Genomic DNA, 22,535 nt, shown 5'->3' with positions numbered 1-22,535 from the left:
CGCCAGCAGGAGGCGACAGAACCGCTCAGAGACAACCAGCGAGTCGCTCTCTGTTTACATGAACCGGAGCTAACCGAGCTAACGTTAGCTTCTGCTGAGGGTGAGTTGAGCTGCATTAAACTGTATTTAAATCTAAACTATATATCCTCTACTCTGATAATAACTCTGATAATAATAACTCTGTGTATTAAAGCTGTTAAGCAGCATAAAACACTAGTCAGTCTCTGTTTTATCCCGTTAACTGTCAAACCACCGACCGCTGCCAGATTTATAATAAAAATCTGCTAATTGAACGTTTGTCTGCTTCTCAACCGAGTCCAGTCCGGTATATCTAATCAATAAAGACATGTTAGGAGTCTATATCTGACAGGGTTAAATTCGGCTCATAAACTAAACACCATACTCTTCTGATATTTTCTACTGTTCACATAGAGTTAATTTGAGTTCAGTCAGAATGAAGTGATTCTCTATGGGACCGATGAGGAGTTCCGCCTTTAAATTAGAAGATATTCCAACAGAGTTCTTTATTATGAAACCTAGTTAGAAACCAGCTGTTCTTTGTTCATTAAGCGTTATTTCAACTTCAGGAAGGAACTGTTTACATTCACATTAATAACGAGCTTTATTTACATTCACATTAATAACGAGCTTTATTTACATTCAAGTAATAATTAATAACGAGCTTTATTTACATTCACATTAATAACGAGCTTTATTTACATTCAAGTAATAATTAATAACGAGCTTTATTTACATTCACATTAATAACGAGCTTTATTTACATTCACATTAATAACGAGCTTTATTTACATTCACATTAATAACGAGCTTTATTTACATTCAAGTAATAATTAATAACGAGCTTTATTTACATTCAAGTAATAATTAATAACGAGCTTTATTTACATTCAAGTAATAATTAATAACGAGCTTTATTTACAGGAGTTTGTTACAGACTTGTTACAGGTAGCTGGGACTTTATTTCTACATTTCTAGTAGTACTACTAGTAGTATTAGTAATGAGTACTTTTACTTCCATGCAGGTCAGTGTTGGTGCAGAGAGGTCAAAGGTCAACTGGTCTTCAACATGGTCAAACAGCAGCGGAGAACAGACAGGTAAGGACTGGTTAAAATGATGGTTACTGGTTGGTATGGTTACTGGTTGTTATGGTTTCTGGTTGGCTGGTTACTGGTTGTTACGGTTGGCTGGTTACTGATTGGTATGGTTGTTATGGTTACTGGTTGGTATGGTTGGATGGTTACTGGTTGGTATGGTTGTTATGGTTACTGGTTGGTATGGTTGGATGGTTACTGGTTGGTATGGTTGGTATGGTTACTGGTTGGTATGGTTGGATGGTTACTGGTTGGTATGGTTGGTATGGTTGGCTGGTTACAGGTTGGTATGGTTGTTATGGTTACTGGTTGGTATGGTTGTTATGGTTACTGGTTGGCTGGTTACTGGTTGTTATGGTTGTTATGGTTACTGGTTGGTATGGTTGGATGGTTACTGGTTGGTATGGTTGGTATGGTTGGCTGGTTACTGGTTGATATAGTCGGCTGGTTACTGGATGGTTACTGGTTGGTATGGTTGGCTGGTTACTGGCTGGTTATTGACTGTTACTGGCTGGTTACTGGTTGGTATGGTTGGATGGTTACTGGATGGTTACTGGTTGGTGTGGTTGGATGGTTACTGGTTGTTATGGTTGTTATGGTTACTGGTTGGTATGGTTGGATGGTTACTGGTTGGATGGTTACTGGTTGATATGGTTGGCTGGTTACTGGCTGGTATGGTTGTTATGGTTACTGGTTTGCTGGTTACTGGTTGTTATGGTTGTTATGGTTGTTATGGTTACTGGTTGGTATGGTTGGATGGTTACTGGTTGGCTGGTTACTGGTTGTTATGGTTACTGGTTGGCTGGTTACTGGTTGTTATGGTTGTTATGGTTACTGGTTGGTATGGTTGTTATGGTTACTGGTTGGTATGGTTGGATGGTTACTGGTTGGTATGGTTGTATGGTTACTGGTTGGTATGGTTGTATGGTTACTGGTTGGTATGGTTGGATGGTTACTGGTTGATATGGTTGGATGGTTACTGGCTGGCTACTGGTTGGTATGGTTGGATGGTTACTGGCTGGTTACTGGTTGTTATGGCTGTTATGGTTACTGGTTGGTATGGTTGGTATGGTTGTTATGGTTACTGGTTGGTATGGTTGGATGGTTACTGGCTGGTTACTGGTTGTTATGGTTGTTATGGTTACTGGTTGTTATGGTTGTTATGGTTACTGGTTGGTATGGTTGTTATGGTTACTGGTTGGTACGGCTGGCTGGTTACTGGTTGGTATGGTTGGATGGTTACTGGTTGGTATGGTTACTGGTTGGTACGGCTGGCTGGTTACTGGTCACACTGTGGTAACAGCAGAGCCAAGACTTAAATGTTGTGTCTAATTTCATCAGATAAACTGAAATCAAAGATCAATATTAAACTGAGAAACAAACATGAATCCAAAATGTGCCTCCCCCAGTTTCACCTGTCAGAAAGGTGAGTCCACTCTCTTTAATCAGACCAATACTTCAATTAATATTACTCTAGGAATAATAATAATAATAATAATAATAATAATAATAATAGTTATTTTATATATATATATATATATATATATATATATATAATTTAAATACCAGAAAAATATTAATAGATTATCAGACAAAATTAATAAAATATCCAAAATATCAGTAAAATAACCCCAAAAACATAAGTAAAATATCCAATAAGATATTAGTCAGAAAAATATGAATAAATTATCAGACAAAAATGTATAAAATATGCAGAACATATTTATAAAATATCTCAAAAAGTCATTAAAAGTAGCTCCACCTTTATAAACCAGCTGACACATTAAATAGATGAATACATTAATGCACCATTATTAGAATACTATAATATAATCTAGAGGATTCTGCAGGATGTGTTTTACTGTTGGTACTTTAAGTAGATTTTGATGCTAATACTTTTGTACTTTTACTTGTAACAGAGTATTTGTACGCTGTAGTATTAGTACTTGTACTGCAGTAAAAGATGCCAGTACTTCTTCCTCCTCTGTGTTTTTATAGACAATCGATGAACTGATGAATTGATCAGTAATCATCAGCTGATCAGCTGCTGGGAGCCTCACTGGTCTGACTGGTTTGTCTCCGTGTCCTCCCCTCAGGTGTTTTGTACCCGCAGCAGGGAACAGCGTGACGTGGGTTCGATTCCCCGTCGGCCCCGTCGGCCCCGCACACCGGAGACACCCCGTGACTCAACAGGTCGACGGCTCCACCACCACAGAAGAAGAGAGAGGAGAGCCGGGACCCGACGGAGGTTCAGGAGAGACGAAGAGGGCCCGACTGGACGGGTTGGTTTTATTCTGTTTATTAGTTTCCATCCGGTCTGTGAACTCAGAGTCCTCTAGAGGACACAGAGTTCACTTCACAACTGGAACCAACATCTGTCCTTCCTCCAGATGTTCACATTTAGGCCAACAATTATTTTCATTATCGATCAATCTGATGATTTTCTCAGCTGATCGATGAATCCTTTTCTCTAAAATATAGTAAGAAAGGTCCGTCACAGTTTCAAAAGTGACACCTTATATATATAGATATATTTATATATCTATATCTATATATATAGATATAGATATATATGTACTGTATATATAATTAGGTAAGATGTTGATCAGAGAAATAAGCTCGTATAAACTATGGAGGACGGAACCTGCCAAAATAAATAATAAATAAATAATAAATATTTCACTAAATGTATGAAAAATAATATAAAAAATAAATGTAGCCATTAATTAATTGATTACATTTTACATAAATTGATATTTGTTTTAATTTGCTTCTTTATTTATTTATCTTTGTATTAATTGTATTAATTATTTACTCTTATGTTCAAGTTTCCCTTTTATTTATTTATGTAATTATGTAATTATTTGTATTAAAATGTGCATTTGTATACATGGACAAGTGAGTTGAAGCTTCAGAGACTTGAGTTACCCTGGCAACAACAGACTGGAGTTGGTAGATCAGCTGATGTTGTTTAAACTGAGATTCTGTTTCCCTCAGAGGTGACGAGGCTGCAGCTCTGACCAATAGAGAGACAGTACCAGGGTCATGTGGTCAACCAGGAAGTGAGAGCTGCTCCACAGCAGGTAGGTCTGTCTGTGTGTGATCAGCTGAAACTAATACCTCTTTCACACCAATGACCGGGTTGGACCCGGGTTATCTGACCCGGGTTATCTGACCCGGGTCCAACCCTCCTTTTATCAATTCAAACCAAGCCAGTCAACACAGGTTGACTGCTCTGAAAGGGTTAACTCTCTGTGTGTGTGTGTGTGTGTGTGTGTGTGTGTGTGTGTGTGTGTGTGTGTGTGTGTGTGTGTGTGTGTGTGTGTGTGTGTGTGTGTGTGTGTGTGTGTGTGTGTGTGTGTGTGTGTGTGTGTGTGTGTGTGTGTGTGTGTGTGTGTGTGTGTGTGTGTGTGTGTGTGTGTGTGTGTGTGTGTGTGTGTGTGTGTGTGTGTGTGTGCGCTGTAGACGGCGTTGGGTCCAGACGTCCTCCAGACCAGCAGGGGTCAGCAGAGCTCAGTGAGGTGATGACACACTATGATGTCATCTCAGTTTATGACATCACTCATGGGTCATATATGTGTTGTAATACTTCCTGTGTGTGTAGCTGCAGACGGTGAGGTCACTAAAGGTCACCATCCAGCAGAGCAGTGAGAGCCGAGCCTTCAGACAGACGGGCGGGACGACGGAGAGACAGACAGGAGGACTCTACTGTCACGTCTGTGACCTCACCTGTCTGTCCCTACAGGTCAGAGACACCTCGACTACTGTAGGACTACTCTACTACTGTAGGACTACTGTAGGACTACTGTAGGACTACTCTACTACTGTAGGACTACTCTACTACTGTAGGACTACTGTAGGACTACTGTAGGACTACTCTACTACTGTAGGACTACTGTAGGACTACTGTAGGACTACTGTAGGACTACTCTACTACTGTAGTTCTACTAATACTTTTGTGTGTGTTCCAGGTGTTTCAGGATCACATGATGGGATCAGAGCACCTGAGGAGACTGAAGGAGATGACACACTCTATCTGCCTCAAAACACACACACTGCAGGACAGGTACACACACACACACACACACACACACACACACACACACACACACACACTCACACACACTCTGTTCCTGATTGTTTGACCTTTGAACTCCAGGGAGCGTCGTCCTGATGCACAGCGCTGGTGTGACACCTGTCAGACTCAATTCAGTGGTGATGTCATCATCCATCGACGGACCAAACAACACAAGGTGGGGAACGCTGCTAATGACATCACAGAAACTGCTGATGACATCACAGAAACTGCTGATGACATCACATACACTGCTGATGACAATCACAGAAACTGCTGATGACCATCACAGACACTGCTGATGACATCACAGACACTGCTGATGACATCACAGACACTGCTGATGACATCACAGACACTCCTGATGACCATCACAGAAACTGCTGATGACATCACAGACACTGCTGATGACATCACAGACACTGCTGATGACATCACAGAAACTGCTGATGACCATCACAGACACTGCTGATGACATCACAGAAACTGCTGATGACATCACAGAAACTGCTGATGACATCACAGAAACTGCTGATGACCATCACAGACACTGCTGATGACCATCACAGACACTGCTGATGACATCACAGAAACTGCTGATGACCATCACAGACACTGCTGATGACATCACAGAAACTGCTGATGACATCACAGACACTGCTGATGACCATCACAGACACTGCTGATGACATCACAGAAACTGCTGATGACCATCACAGACACTGCTGATGACATCACAGAAACTGCTGATGACCATCACAGACACTGCTGATGACATCACAGAAACTGCTGATGACATCACAGAAACTGCTGATGACATCACAGAAACTGCTGATGACCATCACAGACACTGCTGATGACATCACAGAAACTGCTGATGACATCACAGAAACTGCTGATGACCATCACAGACACTGCTGATGACATCACAGAAACTGCTGATGACATCACAGAAACTGCTGATGACCATCACAGACACTGCTGATGACATCACAGACACTGCTGATGACCATCACAGACACTGCTGATGACATCACAGAAACTGCTGATGACCATCACAGAAACTGCTGATGACATCACAGACACTGCTGATGACATCACATACACTGCTGATGACATCACATACACTGCTGATGACATCACATGCACTGCTGATGACATCACATACACTGCTGATGACATCACAGAAACTGCTGATGACATCACATACACTGCTGATGACATCACATACACTGCTGATGACATCACATGCACTGCTGATGACATCACAGAAACTGCTGATGACCATTACAGACATTGCTGATGACCATCATAGACGCTGCTGATGACATCACAGACACTGCTGATGACCATTACAGACATTGCTGATGACCATCATAGACATTGCTGATGACCATCACAGACACTGCTGATGACATCACAGACGCTGCTGATGACATCACAGAAACTGCTGATGACATCACATACACTGCTGATGACCATCACAGACGCTGCTGATGACATCACATGCACTGCTGATGACATCACAGAAACTGCTGATGACATCACATACACTGCTGATGACATCACATACACTGCTGATGACATCACATACACTGCTGATGACATCACATGCACTGCTGATGACATCACAGAAACTGCTGATGACATCACATACACTGCTGATGACATCACAGAAACTGCTGATGACATCACATACACTGCTGATGACATCACATACACTGCTGATGACATCACATACACTGCTGATGACATCACATGCACTGCTGATGACATCACAGAAACTGCTGATGACATCACATACACTGCTGATGACATCACAGAAACTGCTGATGACATCACATGCACTGCTGATGACATCACAGAAACTGCTGATGACATCACATACACTGCTGATGACATCACATGCACTGCTGATGACATCACAGAAACTGCTGATGACCATCACATACACTGCTGATGACCATCACAGACGCTGCTGATGACATCACATGCACTGCTGATGACATCACAGAAACTGCTGATGACATCACAGACATTGCTGATGACCATCATAGACGCTGCTGATGACATCACAGAAACTGCTGATGACCATTACAGACATTGCTGATGACCATCATAGACATTGCTGATGACCATCATAGACGCTGCTGATGACATCACAGACACTGCTGATGACATCACAGATGCCGCTGAGACTGAACTCTTCCTCTTCCTGCTTCACATTAAAAACGTTCCACTTGTGAACCAATGCTTTTATTGTGGAGAGGTAACAGGAAGTATAATGTGCTTTTGCTGGTTGTGTCTCCAGATGTGTAAGCAGCTGTGTCGTCCCTTCTGTCCCGTCTGTAAACGCCACTTCAGGACTCCCAGGAAGTTTGTGGAGCACATGAAGTCTGCAGAGCACAAGGAGCAGGTACATGGAAGTACTCCAGTAAAGTACAAGTACCTCAGCAGTAGTACGTACTGTATGTGAGATGAAGAGTAGAGTAGCATCGAGGGTGCGTTTGATTCTCGGTGTGTCCCCTCAGGTGCAGCTGGAGGAGGTTCAGGAGGAGGAGCTGATCACGGTAGACGCCGTCGGCTGCTTCAAGGGAGAGGAGGAGGAGGAGGAGGAGGAGGAGGAGGAGGAGGAGGAGGAGGAGGAGGTAGAAGTAGCTGATGAAGAGGAAGAAAGTGTAAGAAAAGAAGAAGTGAAGGAGGAACAGCATAGCGTTGAGGTGAGCAGCTGCTGACGGCGTGACATCGACGTACGACAACGTTCAGCTGATGTTTGTGTTTTATTTACTGTTGGCCATCTTTAACTCTTGATGAAGTGTGTGTGTGTGTGTGTTTGTGTGTGCGTGTGTGTTGCAGGCAGCTGACCAACAGGAAACAGACAAGGAGAAATATGACCCCCACACCATATATGGTATGTTGCTGTGGTTACTATGGTAACTGTACATGTCATACTAGCTTGTAGTGAAGGAGGTTAAATAACGCTCCAAACAGGAAAAACTGTCATGTCCATTTTTAAAGGGGTCCCTTGACCTCTGACCTTCAGATATGTGAATGTGTGAGGGTTTTTGTCCGAAAAAATGTCCAATAAAAAGTCAGAAAAATTTCGGGCAAATGTCCGAAAAAAGTTTAAAAAAAAAATGAAAAGTCAGAAAAATTTCGGACAAATGTCCAAAAGAAGTAAAAAAAAAAATAGTCAGAAAAATTTCAAAAGAAGTCAAAAAATGACCGAAAAAAGTAAAAAAAAAAAGAAAAATGTCAAAATGAAAAGTCAGAAAAATGTCCGAAAAAGTTAAAAAAAAAAGAAAAGTCAGAAAAATTTCGGAAAAATATCCAAAAAAAGTAAAAGAAATAGTCAGAAAAATTACCGATAAAAGTAAAAAAAAAAAAAGAAAAATGTAAAAATCAAAAGTCAGAAAAAAGTAAAAAGTGGAAAAAATTAAATGTCAGAAAATTTGAGAAAAATGTCCAAAAAAAGTAAAAAAAAAAGTCAGAAAAATGTTAAAAAGTCAGAAAAATTACCGATAAAAGTAAAAAAAAAAAAGAAAATGTCAAAATCAAAAAATTAAAGTCAGAAAAATTTTGGAAAAATATCCAAAAAAAAAGTTAAAAAAAATAGTCAGAAAAAAGTCAAAGAAATTACAGATAAAAGTAAAAAAAAAGAAAAGAAAAATGTAAATATTAAAAGTCAGAAAAATGTCCAAAAAGTCTGAAAAGTTTGGGAAAAATGTCCGAAAAAAGTAAAAAAAAAAAGTCATAAAATGTCCGAAAAAAGAAAAAAGTGGAAAAAATTAAATGTCAGAAAATTTGGGAAAAATGTCCAAAAAAAGTAAAAAAAAAAGTCATAAAAATGTTAAAAAGTCAGAAAAATTACCGATAAAAGCAAAAAAAAAAAGAAAATGTCAAAATCAAAAGTCATAAAAATGTCCGAAAAAAGTAAAAAGTGAAAAAAATTAAGTCAGAAAAATTTTGGAAAAATATCCAAAAAAAAAATAGTCAGAAAAATGTCAAAAAAGTCAAAGAAATTACAGATAAAAGTAAAACAAAATAAAAGAAAAATGTCAAAATTAAAAGTCAGAAAAATGTCCAAAAAAAGGTAATAAGAGTTAGAAAAAAGTCTGAAAAATGTAAAAAGTCTGAAAACTTTGGGGAAAATGTCCGAAAAAAGTTTTTAAAAAAAAGTCATAAAATGTCCGAAAAAAAGTAAAATGTAGAAAAAATTAAATGTCAGAAAAATTTGGGGAAAATGTCCAAAAAAAAAAAAAATAGTCAGAGAAATGTCAAAAAGTCATAAAAATGTCCGGAAAAAATGAAAAGTCAGAAATATTTCGGAATAATGTCAAAAAAAAGTAAAAAAAAAAATTGTCAGAAAAATGACCGATAAAAGTAAAAAAAAAAAAAAAAGAAAAATATCTAAATCAAAAGTTCGAAAAAAGTCTGAAAAAAGGTAAAAAGAGTCAGAAAAATGACAAAAAAATGCTGAAAAATGTAAAATGGCTTTCGGAAAAAAGGTAAAAAAAAAAGAAAGAGAGTCAGAAAAAACTCTGAAAAATGTCAGAAAAAGAATCCCTAGAAAGTCTGAAAAATGGTCCAAAAAAAGGTCTGAAAATGTCCGAATATGTCCAAAAAATATCCAATAAAAAGTCAGAAAAAAGTTTAAAAAAGTAGGAAAAAGAAAAGTCTGGAAAATGTCCAATCAAAAGTTAGAAAAATTTCAGAAAAAGAATCCCAAGAAAGTCTGAAAAATGTCTGAGAAAAATACAAAAAAAATCTGGAAATGTACGAAAAGCAGAAGAAAAGTCCGATCCTTGTATCATAGTAAACTATAAAACCTGATGAATCCATTGGTACCAACCATGTCAGACTAGCTGGTCATGAAGGAGTTAAATAACGCTCCAAACTAACACTAAATGTTGGAGAGGAAAAACTGTCATGTCCATGTTCAAAGGGGTCCCTTGACCTCTGACCTCCAGATCAGTGAATGTAAATGGGTTCTCTGGGTACCCACGAGTCTCCCCTTTACAGACATGCCCACTTTATGATCATCACATGCAGTTTGGGGCAAGTCATAGTCAAGTCAGCACACTGACACACTGACAGCTGTTGTTGCCTGTTGGGCTGCAGTTTGCCATGTTATGATGTGAGCATATTGTTTTATGCTAAATGCAGTACCTGTGAGGGTTTCTGGATCAATATCTGTCATTGTTCTGTGTTGTTCATTGATTTACAATAATAAATATATACATACATTTACATAAAGCAGCATATTAGTCCACTCCCATGTTGATAAGAGGATTAAATATTTCCTTTAAGGTTCATTTAGAACAGATCAATGTATGTGTCTCTCAACAGGAAGTAGCTTCGTACTTCCTGTTTCTGGCTTCCTGTGTCGACTGTGTAACAAGTTCTTCTACAGAGAGACGACGGCACGACACACACACTGCAGGACACACACACACTACCTCAACCTGCAGGTAACACACACACACACACACACAGACATATAGTTGTGTGTGTATATATATATATATATATATATATATACATGTTATACAGTGTTGTGTGTGTGTGTGTGTGTGTGTGTGTGTTTTGTGTTTCAGAGCCAGAGATCTCAGAGGACACCTGAAGACTCATCAGCTGTCAGCTGACCTGCTCCGTATCCCACAATGCATCTGTGTGTCCAGGTGATGGATGGACGATGACATCATGAACTTTACTATGAGAACATTAAAGATGGCTGATATGTGGATGTCTCCTCGTCTTCACTGACGCCTGGTGGCTCTCAGAGGAACGACAGCTTCACTGAACTCTCATCATGGTTTAAATGAATAGTTAATATTGATATTAACGGATTATTAGAAGAGACTCAAACCAACCATAAATGTTTGTTGTGTGTCCACAAGTTGAAGAATCATAAAGTGTCCGGTTCTACGGCTGTTTGATCAAATGGTTTTGTTGACATCATTTTAAAAAACTGACAGGTCCGATTTGTAGTTTAGTTTATAAAAAAACATGGAAGCAAAAAAGAACCACAAAGCATCAATAATAATAATAATAATAATAATAATAATAATAATACTGCCAAAACTTCAAGCTCTGTAAAACAATGTTAATATTGATTTTAACGTTTGTTTATTCGTTTAATTATATTGTTGATGATGATAATAATAATAACTATTATTATTATTATTATTATACCAAAACGTCAAGCCCCTGAAAACAATGTTATTGATGAAAATTATATTATTATTATTATTATTATTATTATTATTATTTTTAATAATAATAATAATAACTATTATTATTATTATTATTATAATGCCAATACTACGTAAACTAACGATCATTTTCATTATTTATTAATCTGCTGATTATTTTCAGCGTGAATCAATATAAATGTCTGAAAATGGAGAGGAATGTCAGCTTCCTGTTGTTTGAAATCAATAATGATGCATTAATGTGCAGTTACTTTTAATAACTCTATATACTACTGGCTGGTTTGTGAATGTCCCAGAGGATCAATACAGTTTTAACTTAATCTACAATAACACATCATAATTGATGTAGTAATTATCTCCAAAGTACCTTCAGTTATTACATAAAAGTGATTATTTTTATTATTGATTAATCACATGATTATTTTCTAGATTTCAGTTACTGAGATAGAAAACATAGAAAAACATAAAAAATATACATTTGTATTTAATTTACGTATTTCATGTATTCTTATTTTCAATTTTATTACATATATTTCTTTACACACATATTGTATTATTATGTAAATAATTGAAATGTTATATACTCCTTTATTTCTATTTACATTTTATCTATTTTATTTTACTTTATTTTTCTATAAGAGCAGCTGTAGTTTATTAATCTTCAGTTTATTATCTGATCAATTAAATCACCTGAAGAGTCTCTGATGACGTTGACAGGTCACATCTACACATGACTATAACTGTTATAAATGTTTTATTTAATTAAAGTTAAATTAGACCAGTTTAATGAGTTTAAAGTTAAATTAGACCAGTTTATTGAGTTTAAAGTTAAATTAGACCAGTTTATTGAGTTTAAAGTTAAATTAGACCAGTTTATTGTGTTTAAAGTTAAATTAGACCAGTTTATTGAGTTTAAAGTTAAATTAGACCAGTTTATTGAGTTTAAAGTTAAATTAGACCAGTTTATTGAGTTTAAAGTTAAATTAGACCAGTTTATTGTGTTTAAAGTTAAATTAGACCAGTTTATTGAGTTTAAAGTTAAATTAGACCAGTTTATTGTGTTTAAAGTTAAATTAGACCAGTTTATTGAGTTTAAAGTTAAATTAGACCAGTTTATTGAGTTTAAAGTTAAATTAGACCAGTTTATTGAGTTTAAAGTTAAATTAGACCAGTTTATTGTGTTTAAAGTTAAATTAGACCAGTTTATTGAGTTTAAAGTTAAATTAGACCAGTTTATTGAGTTTAAAGTTAAATTAGACCAGTTTATTGAGTTTAAAGTTAAATTAAACCAGTTTATTGAGTTTAAAGTTAAATTAGACCAGTTTAATGAGTTTAAAGTTAAATTAGACCAGTTTATTGAGTTTAAAGTTAAATTAGACCAGTTTAATGAGTTTAAAGTTAAATTAGACCAGTTTATTGAGAGTTTAATGAGTTTAAAGTTAAATTAGACCAGTTTATTGAGTTTAAAGTTAAATTAGACCAGTTTATTGAGTTTAAAGTTAAATTAAACCAGTTTATTGAGTTTAAAGTTAAATTAGACCAGTTTAATGAGTTTAAAGTTAAATTAGACCAGTTTATTGAGTTTAAAGTTAAATTAGACCAGTTTAATGAGTTTAAAGTTAAATTAGACCAGTTTATTGAGTTTAAAGTTAAATTAAACCAGTTTATTGAGTTTAAAGTTAAATTAGACCAGTTTAATGAGTTTAAAGTTAAATTAGACCAGTTTATTGAGTTTAAAGTTAAATTAGACCAGTTTATTGAGTTTAAAGTTAAATTAAACCAGTTTAATGAGTTTAAAGTTAAATTAGACCAGTTTATTGAGTTTAAAGTTAAATTAGACCAGTTTATTGAGTTTAAAGTTAAATTAAACCAGTTTATTGAGTTTAAAGTTAAATTAGACCAGTTTATTGAGTTTAAAGTTAAATTAGACCAGTTTATTGAGTTTAAAGTTAAATTAAACCAGTTTATTGAGTTTAAAGTTAAATTAGACCAGTTTAATGAGTTTAAAGTTAAATTAAACCAGTTTAATGAGTTTAAAGTTAAATTAAACCAGTTTATTGAGTTTAAAGTTAAATTAAACCAGTTTAATGAGTTTAAAGTTAAATTAGACCAGTTTAATGAGTTTAAAGTTAAATTAGACCAGTTTAATGAGTTTAAAGTTAAATTAAACCAGTTTATTGAGTTTAAAGTTAAATTAGACCAGTTTAATGAGTTTAAAGTTAAATTAAACCAGTTTAATGAGTTTAAAGTGTTTAAAGTGTAACAGGTTTCAGTCCACGTGGCATGCGTCACTCTGCGCGTCCACAGGGGGCGCTGTGGCCGCGCACCGCAGAGGATTGTGGGATCGGAGGAGGCAGCAGCAGCAGCATCATCATCATCATCATCATCATCATCTTCTTCTTCTTCATCATCATCACCGGACCGGACAGGGACTCTTCTGGACTCTAACCGGAGCCTCTACCGGAGCCTGGAGCCGTCAGTCCGCCTGAAGTGCCTGTCGAGCGGTGAGATGGCTCACGGAGACCTGATGAGTCAGGCGGAGGATGTAGCCGACCAGGTGAGCTGCTCTCCCGGGGAACACTCACCAGGGTTAGGGGCTCAGTCCTGAGAGATCCTGCTGCAGAACTACATCCAGAACCCCGGTAGTTTTACTGAGCTGATGGACGCAGTTCATATGTCATTTAAATCGATGTTTTCTGCCGGTGAATTCGGCTCACAGCTTGTTGACACAAACGGCTCGTTATTCCGGTAAAGATCAACTTTAGTTTAACTTCTAAACTAACAGCAGAGCGCGCTGCACGGTGGAGGCGGGTCACGGCTGCAGCCTCAAAGTCTCTTCTGCAGGTATAATTAAGTTAAAGTGAAACACCAAACAGAGATTTGGTGAAATTACTTCTATGCCGAAGTGAAGACTGACTCTTAATGAAGCGTTTAAGCTCTTTGGTTGTTTTCTAGCAGCTAACAATGTCCGCGGATAAACAGGGAAACCTTAAACTTGCTGATTTTTAAATGGAGTCTGGTGTGTCGTTCAGATCAGTTAAAGAACGGAAAATAATCAGGTTTTAAATGTCTCGATGATCCAGAAAAGGAAGTCATTTTTCTTCTTCGTAGAGTTCATAGTTATTTTAACTGTATTAGTCACTTCTACAACATCTGTATTGTAGAAGAAGAGCTTGGGAACAATAGTGAAGTTATATATTTATTAATATCTGATGGTCAGGTACAGTGTGCCGAAAGGAGCAGAAGGTCTTCCTGGTGGACCTGATGGTGTTCAGTTATCTGTTACTCCCTCTGAGTCGCTGCAGGCTGGAAGGATCTGTTAAAATGACAGATTTCTCAACGGAGTCTGGTGTGACGAGTGTTACGCCACAAAGAACGGAAGTTAACTCATTTCAATGTTACTTTCTATCAAAGAACGAAGCAGAAATGAAACGAAAATGAACTTATTGATAATTTAATATGAATTACATGGGTTTTAAATCAGTTTAAAGCTCGTGTTCCTGCAGGTTTTAACGGTGTCTGACTGCTGAACTGAACCTCATTCAGAAACCTGTTGAATCTGAGTCTGGTTGGATCCAGATGTTGTTGCTGCTCTCCTGTGTTTCTGCTCTTCATCATGTTAACTGTGGGTCAGATTTATTTAATCTGAGTCAGATTTATTTACTTTAAGACAGATTTATTTCAGAGGAAACAAACTACAGTTGTAGTTTTGCTGCTTTTATTTGAGCAGCTTCACACAGGAAGTAGTTTGATGAGGATGTTGAAGCTGACTGGCTGCCACATACACACTCTGATGAGGATGATGATGAGGATGATGATGCTGTTAGCCTCCAGCCTGTTTTTATGATGGATCGATAACTTAATGCTAAACTTCTGTGTGTTCCTGTTCAGTAATTGCGTCATCTGAATCTGTTGTTACCTGTTGTTGCCACATTCACCTCTGTGAGGTGAGATCTGATGCTGTTAGCCTCAGCTGTTCTCTGTATTTGCTGTTCGTTTCTGTTTACCCGTTGTCTGTTTACCTGTTGTCTGTTTACCTGTTGTCTGTTTACCTGTTGTCTGTTCACCTGTTGTCTGTTTACCTGTTGTCTGTTTACCTGTTGTCTGTTCACCTGTTGTCTGTTTACCCGTTGTCTGTTTACCTGTTGTCTGTTCACCTGTTGTCTGTTTACCCGTTGTCTGTTTACCTGTTGTCTGTTCACCTGTTGTCTGTTTACCCGTTGTCTGTTTACCCGTTGTCTGTCTACCCGTTGTCTGTTTACCTGTTGTCTGTTTACCTGTTGTCTGTTCACCTGTTGTCTGTTTACCCGTTGTCTGTCTACCCGTTGTCTGTTTACCCGTTGTCTGTTTACCTGTTGTCTGTTTACCTGTTGTCTGTTCACCTGTTGTCTGTTTACCCGTTGTCTGTCTACCCGTTGTCTGTTTACCTGTTGTCTGTTTACCCGTTGTCTGTTCACCTGTTGTCTGTTTACCCGTTGTCTGTCTACCCGTTGTCTGTTTACCTGTTGTCTGTTTACCTGTTGTCTGTTTACCCGTTGTCTGTTCACCTGTTGTCTGTTTACCCGTTGTCTGTTTACCCGTTGTCTGTCTACCCGTTGTCTGTTTACCTGTTGTCTGTTTACCTGTTGTCTGTTCACCTGTTGTCTGTTCACCTGTTGTCTGTCTACCCGTTGTCTGTTTACCCGTTGTCTGTTTACCTGTTGTCTGTTTACCCGTTGTCTGTTTACCCGTTGTCTGTTTACCCGTTGTCTGTTCACCTGTTGTCTGTTTACCCGTTGTCTGTTTACCCGTTGTCTGTCTACCCGTTGTCTGTTTACCCGTTGTCTGTTCACCTGTTGTCTGTTTACCCGTTGTCTGTTTACCCGTTGTCTGTCTACCCGTTGTCTGTTTACCTGTTGTCTGTTCACCTGTTGTCTGTTTACCCGTTGTCTGTCTACCCGTTGTCTGTTTACCTGTTGTCTGTTTACCTGTTGTCTGTTTACCCGTTGTCTGTTCACCTGTTGTCTGTTTACCCGTTGTCTGTCTACCCGTTGTCTGTCTACCCGTTGTCTGTTTACCTGTTGTCTGTTCACCTGTTGTCTGTTTACCCGTTGTCTGTTTACCCGTTGTCTGTCTACCCGTTGTCTGTCTACCCGTTGTCTGTTCACCTGTTGTCTGTTTACCTGTTGTCTGTTTACCCGTTGTCTGTCTACCCGTTGTCTGTTTACCCGTTGTCTGTTTACCCGTTGTCTGTCTACCCGTTGTCTGTTTACCTGTTGTCTGTTTACCTGTTGTCTGTTCACCTGTTGTCTGTTCACCTGTTGTCTGTTTACCCGTTGTCTGTTTACCTGTTGTCCAGCAGCAGGTGTCTGATGATGATGATGATGATGAAGCAGAAGAAGTAAAGCCGTCCAGTCTGTGCTGGTGTTGATTGAATTGTTGTTTTTCTCTCCAGACAGATAGAGAAGATATCTGAGATCTTGAATATAAGTAAAACAACAACGTGGTGATTTCTCCCTGAGGGTTTGTGTGAGGATGTTATGTGGCGTTCAGGTGCATTCAGGTTGAATAATGAGAGCAGTGTGGAATTAGTCTGTAAAATAAACACAACATATATCAGACTTCTCTTCTTTCTCTCTCCAGCTTTTTTTCCTCGACATTTTTCTGCCTTTTTTTCGGACATACGTCAGATTTTTTTTCTGCCTTTTATGGACATATATTTTGTACATTTTTTTCGTACATTTCTTCCTTACAAAATTTTCAGACTTTTTTTTCGTACATTTTTTGTGTTCTTTTTATTTAAATATGTCAGACTTTTTAATGATATTTTTTGGACATTTTTTCTGCCTTTTTTCTGGACATTTTTTTGTAAAACATTTCAGACATGTAAGAATTTTTCCTCTGCGTTTTTTTGTACATATTTTTGTACATTTTTCTAACTTTTTTCAGAAAATGTTCTGCCTTTTTTCTGACTTTGTTTCTGGATATTGTTTGAACATTTCTTTCGGAGATTTTTCTGCATTTTTTTCGGCATATTTGTGGAATTTCCCAAAACAGAGCCAACTATAACGTCTGTACTCGCTGCTATTGCTGTCATTTTTGTTGTCAATATTTCTTTCGTTTACGTTGTCAGTTTAGTCCTGAAATAAATCAAATAAATTAAAAGGACGTCAACAAATACTTCTCGTCAAAGTGAACAGTGAACGTCACCAAACAGTGGAGTTATCTGGTGATGTGGTAGCTCTAGGCCGTGGCAGTAACACCGTGGTTACACTAGTTAGCAGCTAACGTGATTATCTTCCATCAGACCTAATCAACAGTCCGTTTCCTGTTTCCTGTTTCCTGTTTCCTGTGGTAGTTCCTGCGGGTCACCAAACACTACCTCCCCCACGCCGCCCGCCTCTGCCTGGTCAGCACCTTCCTGGAGGACGGGTTCAGGATGTGGTTCCAGTGGGGGGAGCAGAGCGAGTACATCGACTCCACCTGGAACTGTGGACGCTTCCTCGCCAACCTCTTCGTCCTGATCAACCTGCTGGGGCAGCTGGGTAATATATACACACTTCATCCGTCCATGGTCAGCTCCATCAGCTCCGTTCTCTTCATCCGTCCATGGTCAGCTCCATCAGCTCCGTTCTCTTCATCCGTCCATGGTCAGCTCCATCGGGGCCGTTTACATGTAGAGAACACAAATGTCAGTATCTGGGTGCTCTACAGTCGTAGCGTCGGCCCGTTTGACCACGGAGACGAGAGCGACGGCCGGCTCCACCGCCACGTTACCGCCAGGCCATAACGTTTCCTGTGTTTCCATCCTTTACTGGATGTGTAGTGTTTACCACGCTGGATTTAACATGGGAGGGTGCAGGTCGTATCCACGACGACCCTCCAACGGTTTACACTCTCTGAGGTTTGTTTTGGTTGACGGATACGGAACGGATATGACGTCACGTTACTCAGACTACCACAATAAAAGCGGTAACTTCCTTCTACATCCACATAGACTCAAGTATCTATCTCTCTCTCTGTCTGTCTGTCTGTCTGTCTCTGTCTCTGTCTGTCTGTCTGTCTGTCTGTCTGCAGGTGGCTGTCTGTTGATCCTCAGTAGAAACTTTGTTCAGTACGCCTGCTTCACTCTGTTTGGGATCATCAGCATGCAGGTACACACACACACACACACACACACACACACACACACACACCTACCTGTAACTCCACCATTCAGAGTACTCCATATAAACAGAGTACTGTAGTATGTAACGGAGTACTACTGTATGTGTACTGTAGTAAGTGTCCTCCTCGTCCTCTCAGACGCTGGCCTACAGCATCCTGTGGGACCCAAAGTTCCTCATGAGGTGAGTTTGACCTTTGACCTGAGATCAGGTTCAACTAGTCTGATGTAGACTTCCTTCCTCCTCCCTCTACTTCCTTCCTACCCCCTCCTCCTCTCCTTGCTTTCTCTCACCATGTCTCCTCCTCTCCTCCCTGTAGGAACCTGTCGTTGGGTGGAGGTCTCCTTCTCCTCCTGGCGGAGTGTCGAGGTGAGGCTCGTAGTGTGTTTGCAGGAGTTCCCTCTCTGGGTCACCAGAGTTCACCGAAGCATCTCCTGCAGCTGGGAGGAAGAGTCCTCCTCATCCTCATGTTCATGACGCTGCTGCACTTTGACCTCAGCCTGTTCAGTGTGAGTGACACACACACACACACACACACACACACACACACACACACAGTTAACACCCAGTTTGTGAGTGACCCCTGATGTTGACGTGCTGACGTTGTGTGTCCAGATCCTGCAGAACCTGGTGGGCACGGCGCTCATCGTGCTGGTGGCGGTGGGCTTTAAGACGAAGCTGGCGGCTCTGACTCTGGTCGTCTGGCTGCTCTGCATCAACTTCACCTTCAACGCCTTCTGGAGCATCCCGTCCTACAAACCCATGCACGACTTCCTCAAGTACGACTTCTTCCAGACCACCTCGGTGATCGGAGGCCTGCTGCTGGTGGTGGCCCTGGGGCCCGGGGGGGTCTCTATGGACGAGAAGAAGAAGGAGTGGTGAGGAGGAGGAAGAGGAGAGAGGAGGAAGAAGAACTGATGTGTAGCCGTACAAACATCAGTTCAGCACAACATTTGAAAAACTGCCAGAATTCTTCCTGTAGAAACTACTCAGACGTTCCCATACGACCAAAAACAACTCTGAATATGATCAGATATAGTTTTTATAAAGACGTCCAGGCAGGTGTGACGTATTTATTATGACTATAAATCAACTGTTAGAGCTGGTTTGCTCCAGGGTGGAGGCTAATTCCTGGTGACTGCAGCTTATTTATAACAGACTTTTTATTACAACATTAATTTTCACTATCCCGGACGAGCCCCCAATTTCCTTCAAATGTCCCCACTGTAGGACTAATAAAGGAATATCTTTTATCTTATTTATTCTTAGAATAAATTAAATATTCAAACTGTAATGAGCTGGTGGTCCAGCAGAGGGTGCTGTTAACATTCACTATATCAGGTCACTAACTGTGTGTACTAGTACCCATACTACCAGAGTATTTAGTATGTCACATGCAGTACGCCAAAAATACCAGGATGTACTACTACGTCTGGTTCCATTCTGCAGTATGAAGCAGGCACGCTGTTCTGACTGTTCTGACTGTTCTGACCCACAATCCTCTGCACAGCAGATATATGACCAAGAGGGTCAAAGGTCAAGGAGCAATGTTATGAAGTAGTAGTATGTCCCAGTAGTATACATACTACATGCTACAGTACTCTGTGAGGACAGCTGGACTCAAAGTAAAACAGCAGCTCTGATTAGACGACTAAAATATCTGCATCAAAAAACAGCCATAAAATGATATATAAATATTATTTTCACATTTCACTGAGTTCGTTGTATTTTATTTGATCATAACCACCAAATATTCATCCTTTTTCAGAATTTTAACCCTTTAAATGACAGTTTGTTTTTATGTAAAACAAACATACATTGAGTTATTATTAAAGTATTAAAGTACTAGTATTATTTCCATGTATTTATTCTAGATATTTACCAGATTTACTGAAGTTTACTTTGAAAACATCTCAGAAATGGTGACATTTTCTTTCATCAAATATATAACGGAATAACATTAAATATATGATATTAACAGTCAATATTCATACTTTTTTTATTTCATAAAAAATTGTAAATGTATTAGTAAAGGAAAATTCAGCCGTTTGGTAGAGCGTGTCTTTAGACGGTAAAAAATCTGACTTAAGCTAACTAGCCAGTTCTGGAGACAGACAATCTAGCTAGCTAGCTAGCGTTAGCCAGCCGTCTCCTGTAAACGCTGGTCTGAGGTCAGTTTGTGATGATTCATCCATCAGAACCATCAGAACCTCTCTCTCTCCTCTCTCTATTATCTACTTCCTCCCCCTCAGTGACCAATCAGAGAGCCTCTACCAGTCACATGACGGGTGTGTGGTATGAATGCTGCTGTCGTAATGTTTTTATCGCCTGGTGAGATTTCTACAAACAGAAACCTTCAGACGTTCATCAACAGTCTCAATAACTCCATCTGGGTTTAGAACATGTGGTACTGTGGACTGAACGTGTCCAGCAGGCGGCGCTGTTTACATTTCTACTGTTGTCGTGTCTCGGTGCGCCTGCGCCTGCGCCTGCGCCTGCGCCTGCGCCTGCGCCTGCGCCTGCGCCTGCGCCTCTGTAACGTTGTGAAACAGTGAGATGATTTTCTATGGTGTGTTTTTGTAGAAGCTGTTTAATAAATCAGTCCAGCATTGTGAAGCTCTCTGTGTCGCTGTATTTATTAATGTTAATAATAAGTTGATTATTAAAGGTCGGTTGGTAAATATTACAGAAACATTGTTGTTATATTAGTTTAAATCCTCTTTACGTCCTGACAACAATAAATGAAATGATCCTCTACCTCTATCTATGTATCTCTACTTTATACTGGTACTCCACTACATTTTACAGTGTTCACCTACATCTCCTGACTTCAGGTACATTTTACAGTGTTCACCTACATCTCCTGACTTCAGGTACATTTTACAGTGTTCATCTACATCTACTGAGAGACTTCAGGTACATTTTACAGTGTTCACCTACATCTACTGAGAGACTTCAGGTACATTTTACAGTGTTCACCTACATCTACTGAGAGACTTCAGGTACATTTTACAGTGTTCATCTACATCTACTGAGAGACTTCAGGTACATTTTACAGTGTTCACCTACATCTACTGAGAGACTTCAGGTACATTTTACAGTGTTCATCTACATCTACTGAGAGACTTCAGGTACATTTTACAGTGTTCATCTACATCTACAGAGAGACTTCAGGTACATTTTACAGTGTTCATCTACATCTACTGAGAGACTTCAGGTACATTTTACAGTGTTCACCTACATCTCCTGACTTCAGGTACATTTTACAGTGTTCACCTACATCTACTGACTTCAGGTACATTTTACAGTGTTCATCTACATCTACTGACTTCAGGTACATTTTACAGTGTTCACCTACATCTACTGACTTCAGGTACATTTTACAGTGTTCATCTACATCTACTGAGAGACTTCAGGTACATTTTACAGTGTTCATCTACATCTACTGAGAGACTTCAGGTACATTTTACAGTGTTCACCTACATCTACTGAGAGACTTCAGGTACATTTTACAGTGTTCACCTACATCTACTGAGAGACTTCAGGTACATTTTACAGTGTTCATCTACATCTACTGAGAGACTTCAGGTACATTTTACAGTGTTCACCTACATCTACTGAGAGACTTCAGGTACATTTTACAGTGTTCATCTACATCTACTGAGAGACTTCAGGTACATTTTACAGTGTTCATCTACATCTACTGAGAGACTTCAGGTACATTTTACAGTGTTCACCTACATCTCCTGACTTCAGGTACATTTTACAGTGTTCACCTACATCTACTGACTTCAGGTACATTTTACAGTGTTCATCTACATCTACTGACTTCAGGTACATTTTACAGTGTTCACCTACATCTACTGACTTCAGGTACATTTTACAGTGTTCACCTACATCTACTGAGAGACTTCAGGTACATTTTACAGTGTTCATCTACATCTACTGAGAGACTTCAGGTACATTTTACAGTGTTCATCTACATCT

At 38.9% G+C, this 22,535-nt stretch overlaps 2 protein-coding genes across 2 annotated transcripts; both read left to right on the top strand.

The window, feature by feature from the left end:
* On the top strand, positions 1–11,132 carry ciz1b (cdkn1a interacting zinc finger protein 1b). Its single transcript, XM_074639681.1, has 13 exons — positions 1–100; positions 1,044–1,116; positions 3,210–3,395; positions 4,111–4,196; positions 4,579–4,634; positions 4,718–4,858; positions 5,085–5,179; positions 5,273–5,366; positions 7,500–7,604; positions 7,720–7,908; positions 8,045–8,099; positions 10,538–10,659; positions 10,786–11,132. The coding sequence occupies exons 2-13, from the start codon at positions 1,088–1,090 to the stop codon at positions 10,831–10,833; spliced, it is 1,206 nt and encodes a 401-aa protein (XP_074495782.1). The 5' UTR covers positions 1–100; positions 1,044–1,087; the 3' UTR covers positions 10,834–11,132.
* Positions 11,133–13,710: 2,578 nt separating this feature from the next.
* LOC141770049 (surfeit locus protein 4-like) lies at positions 13,711–21,164 on the top strand. Its single transcript, XM_074639659.1, has 6 exons — positions 13,711–13,960; positions 17,741–17,927; positions 18,460–18,536; positions 18,688–18,731; positions 18,868–19,057; positions 19,164–21,164. Exons 1-6 carry the CDS (start codon positions 13,913–13,915, stop codon positions 19,428–19,430), a joined length of 813 nt encoding a protein of 270 aa, XP_074495760.1. The 5' UTR covers positions 13,711–13,912; the 3' UTR covers positions 19,431–21,164.
* Positions 21,165–22,535: the final 1,371 nt, after the last annotated feature.

Source organism: Sebastes fasciatus, chromosome 6, assembly GCF_043250625.1.
Source record: "Sebastes fasciatus isolate fSebFas1 chromosome 6, fSebFas1.pri, whole genome shotgun sequence".
NCBI classification, from domain to species: domain Eukaryota; kingdom Metazoa; phylum Chordata; class Actinopteri; order Perciformes; family Sebastidae; genus Sebastes; species Sebastes fasciatus.
Note: the sequence above shows the minus strand (reverse complement) of the source record. Positions and strands in the feature narration are given on the sequence as shown.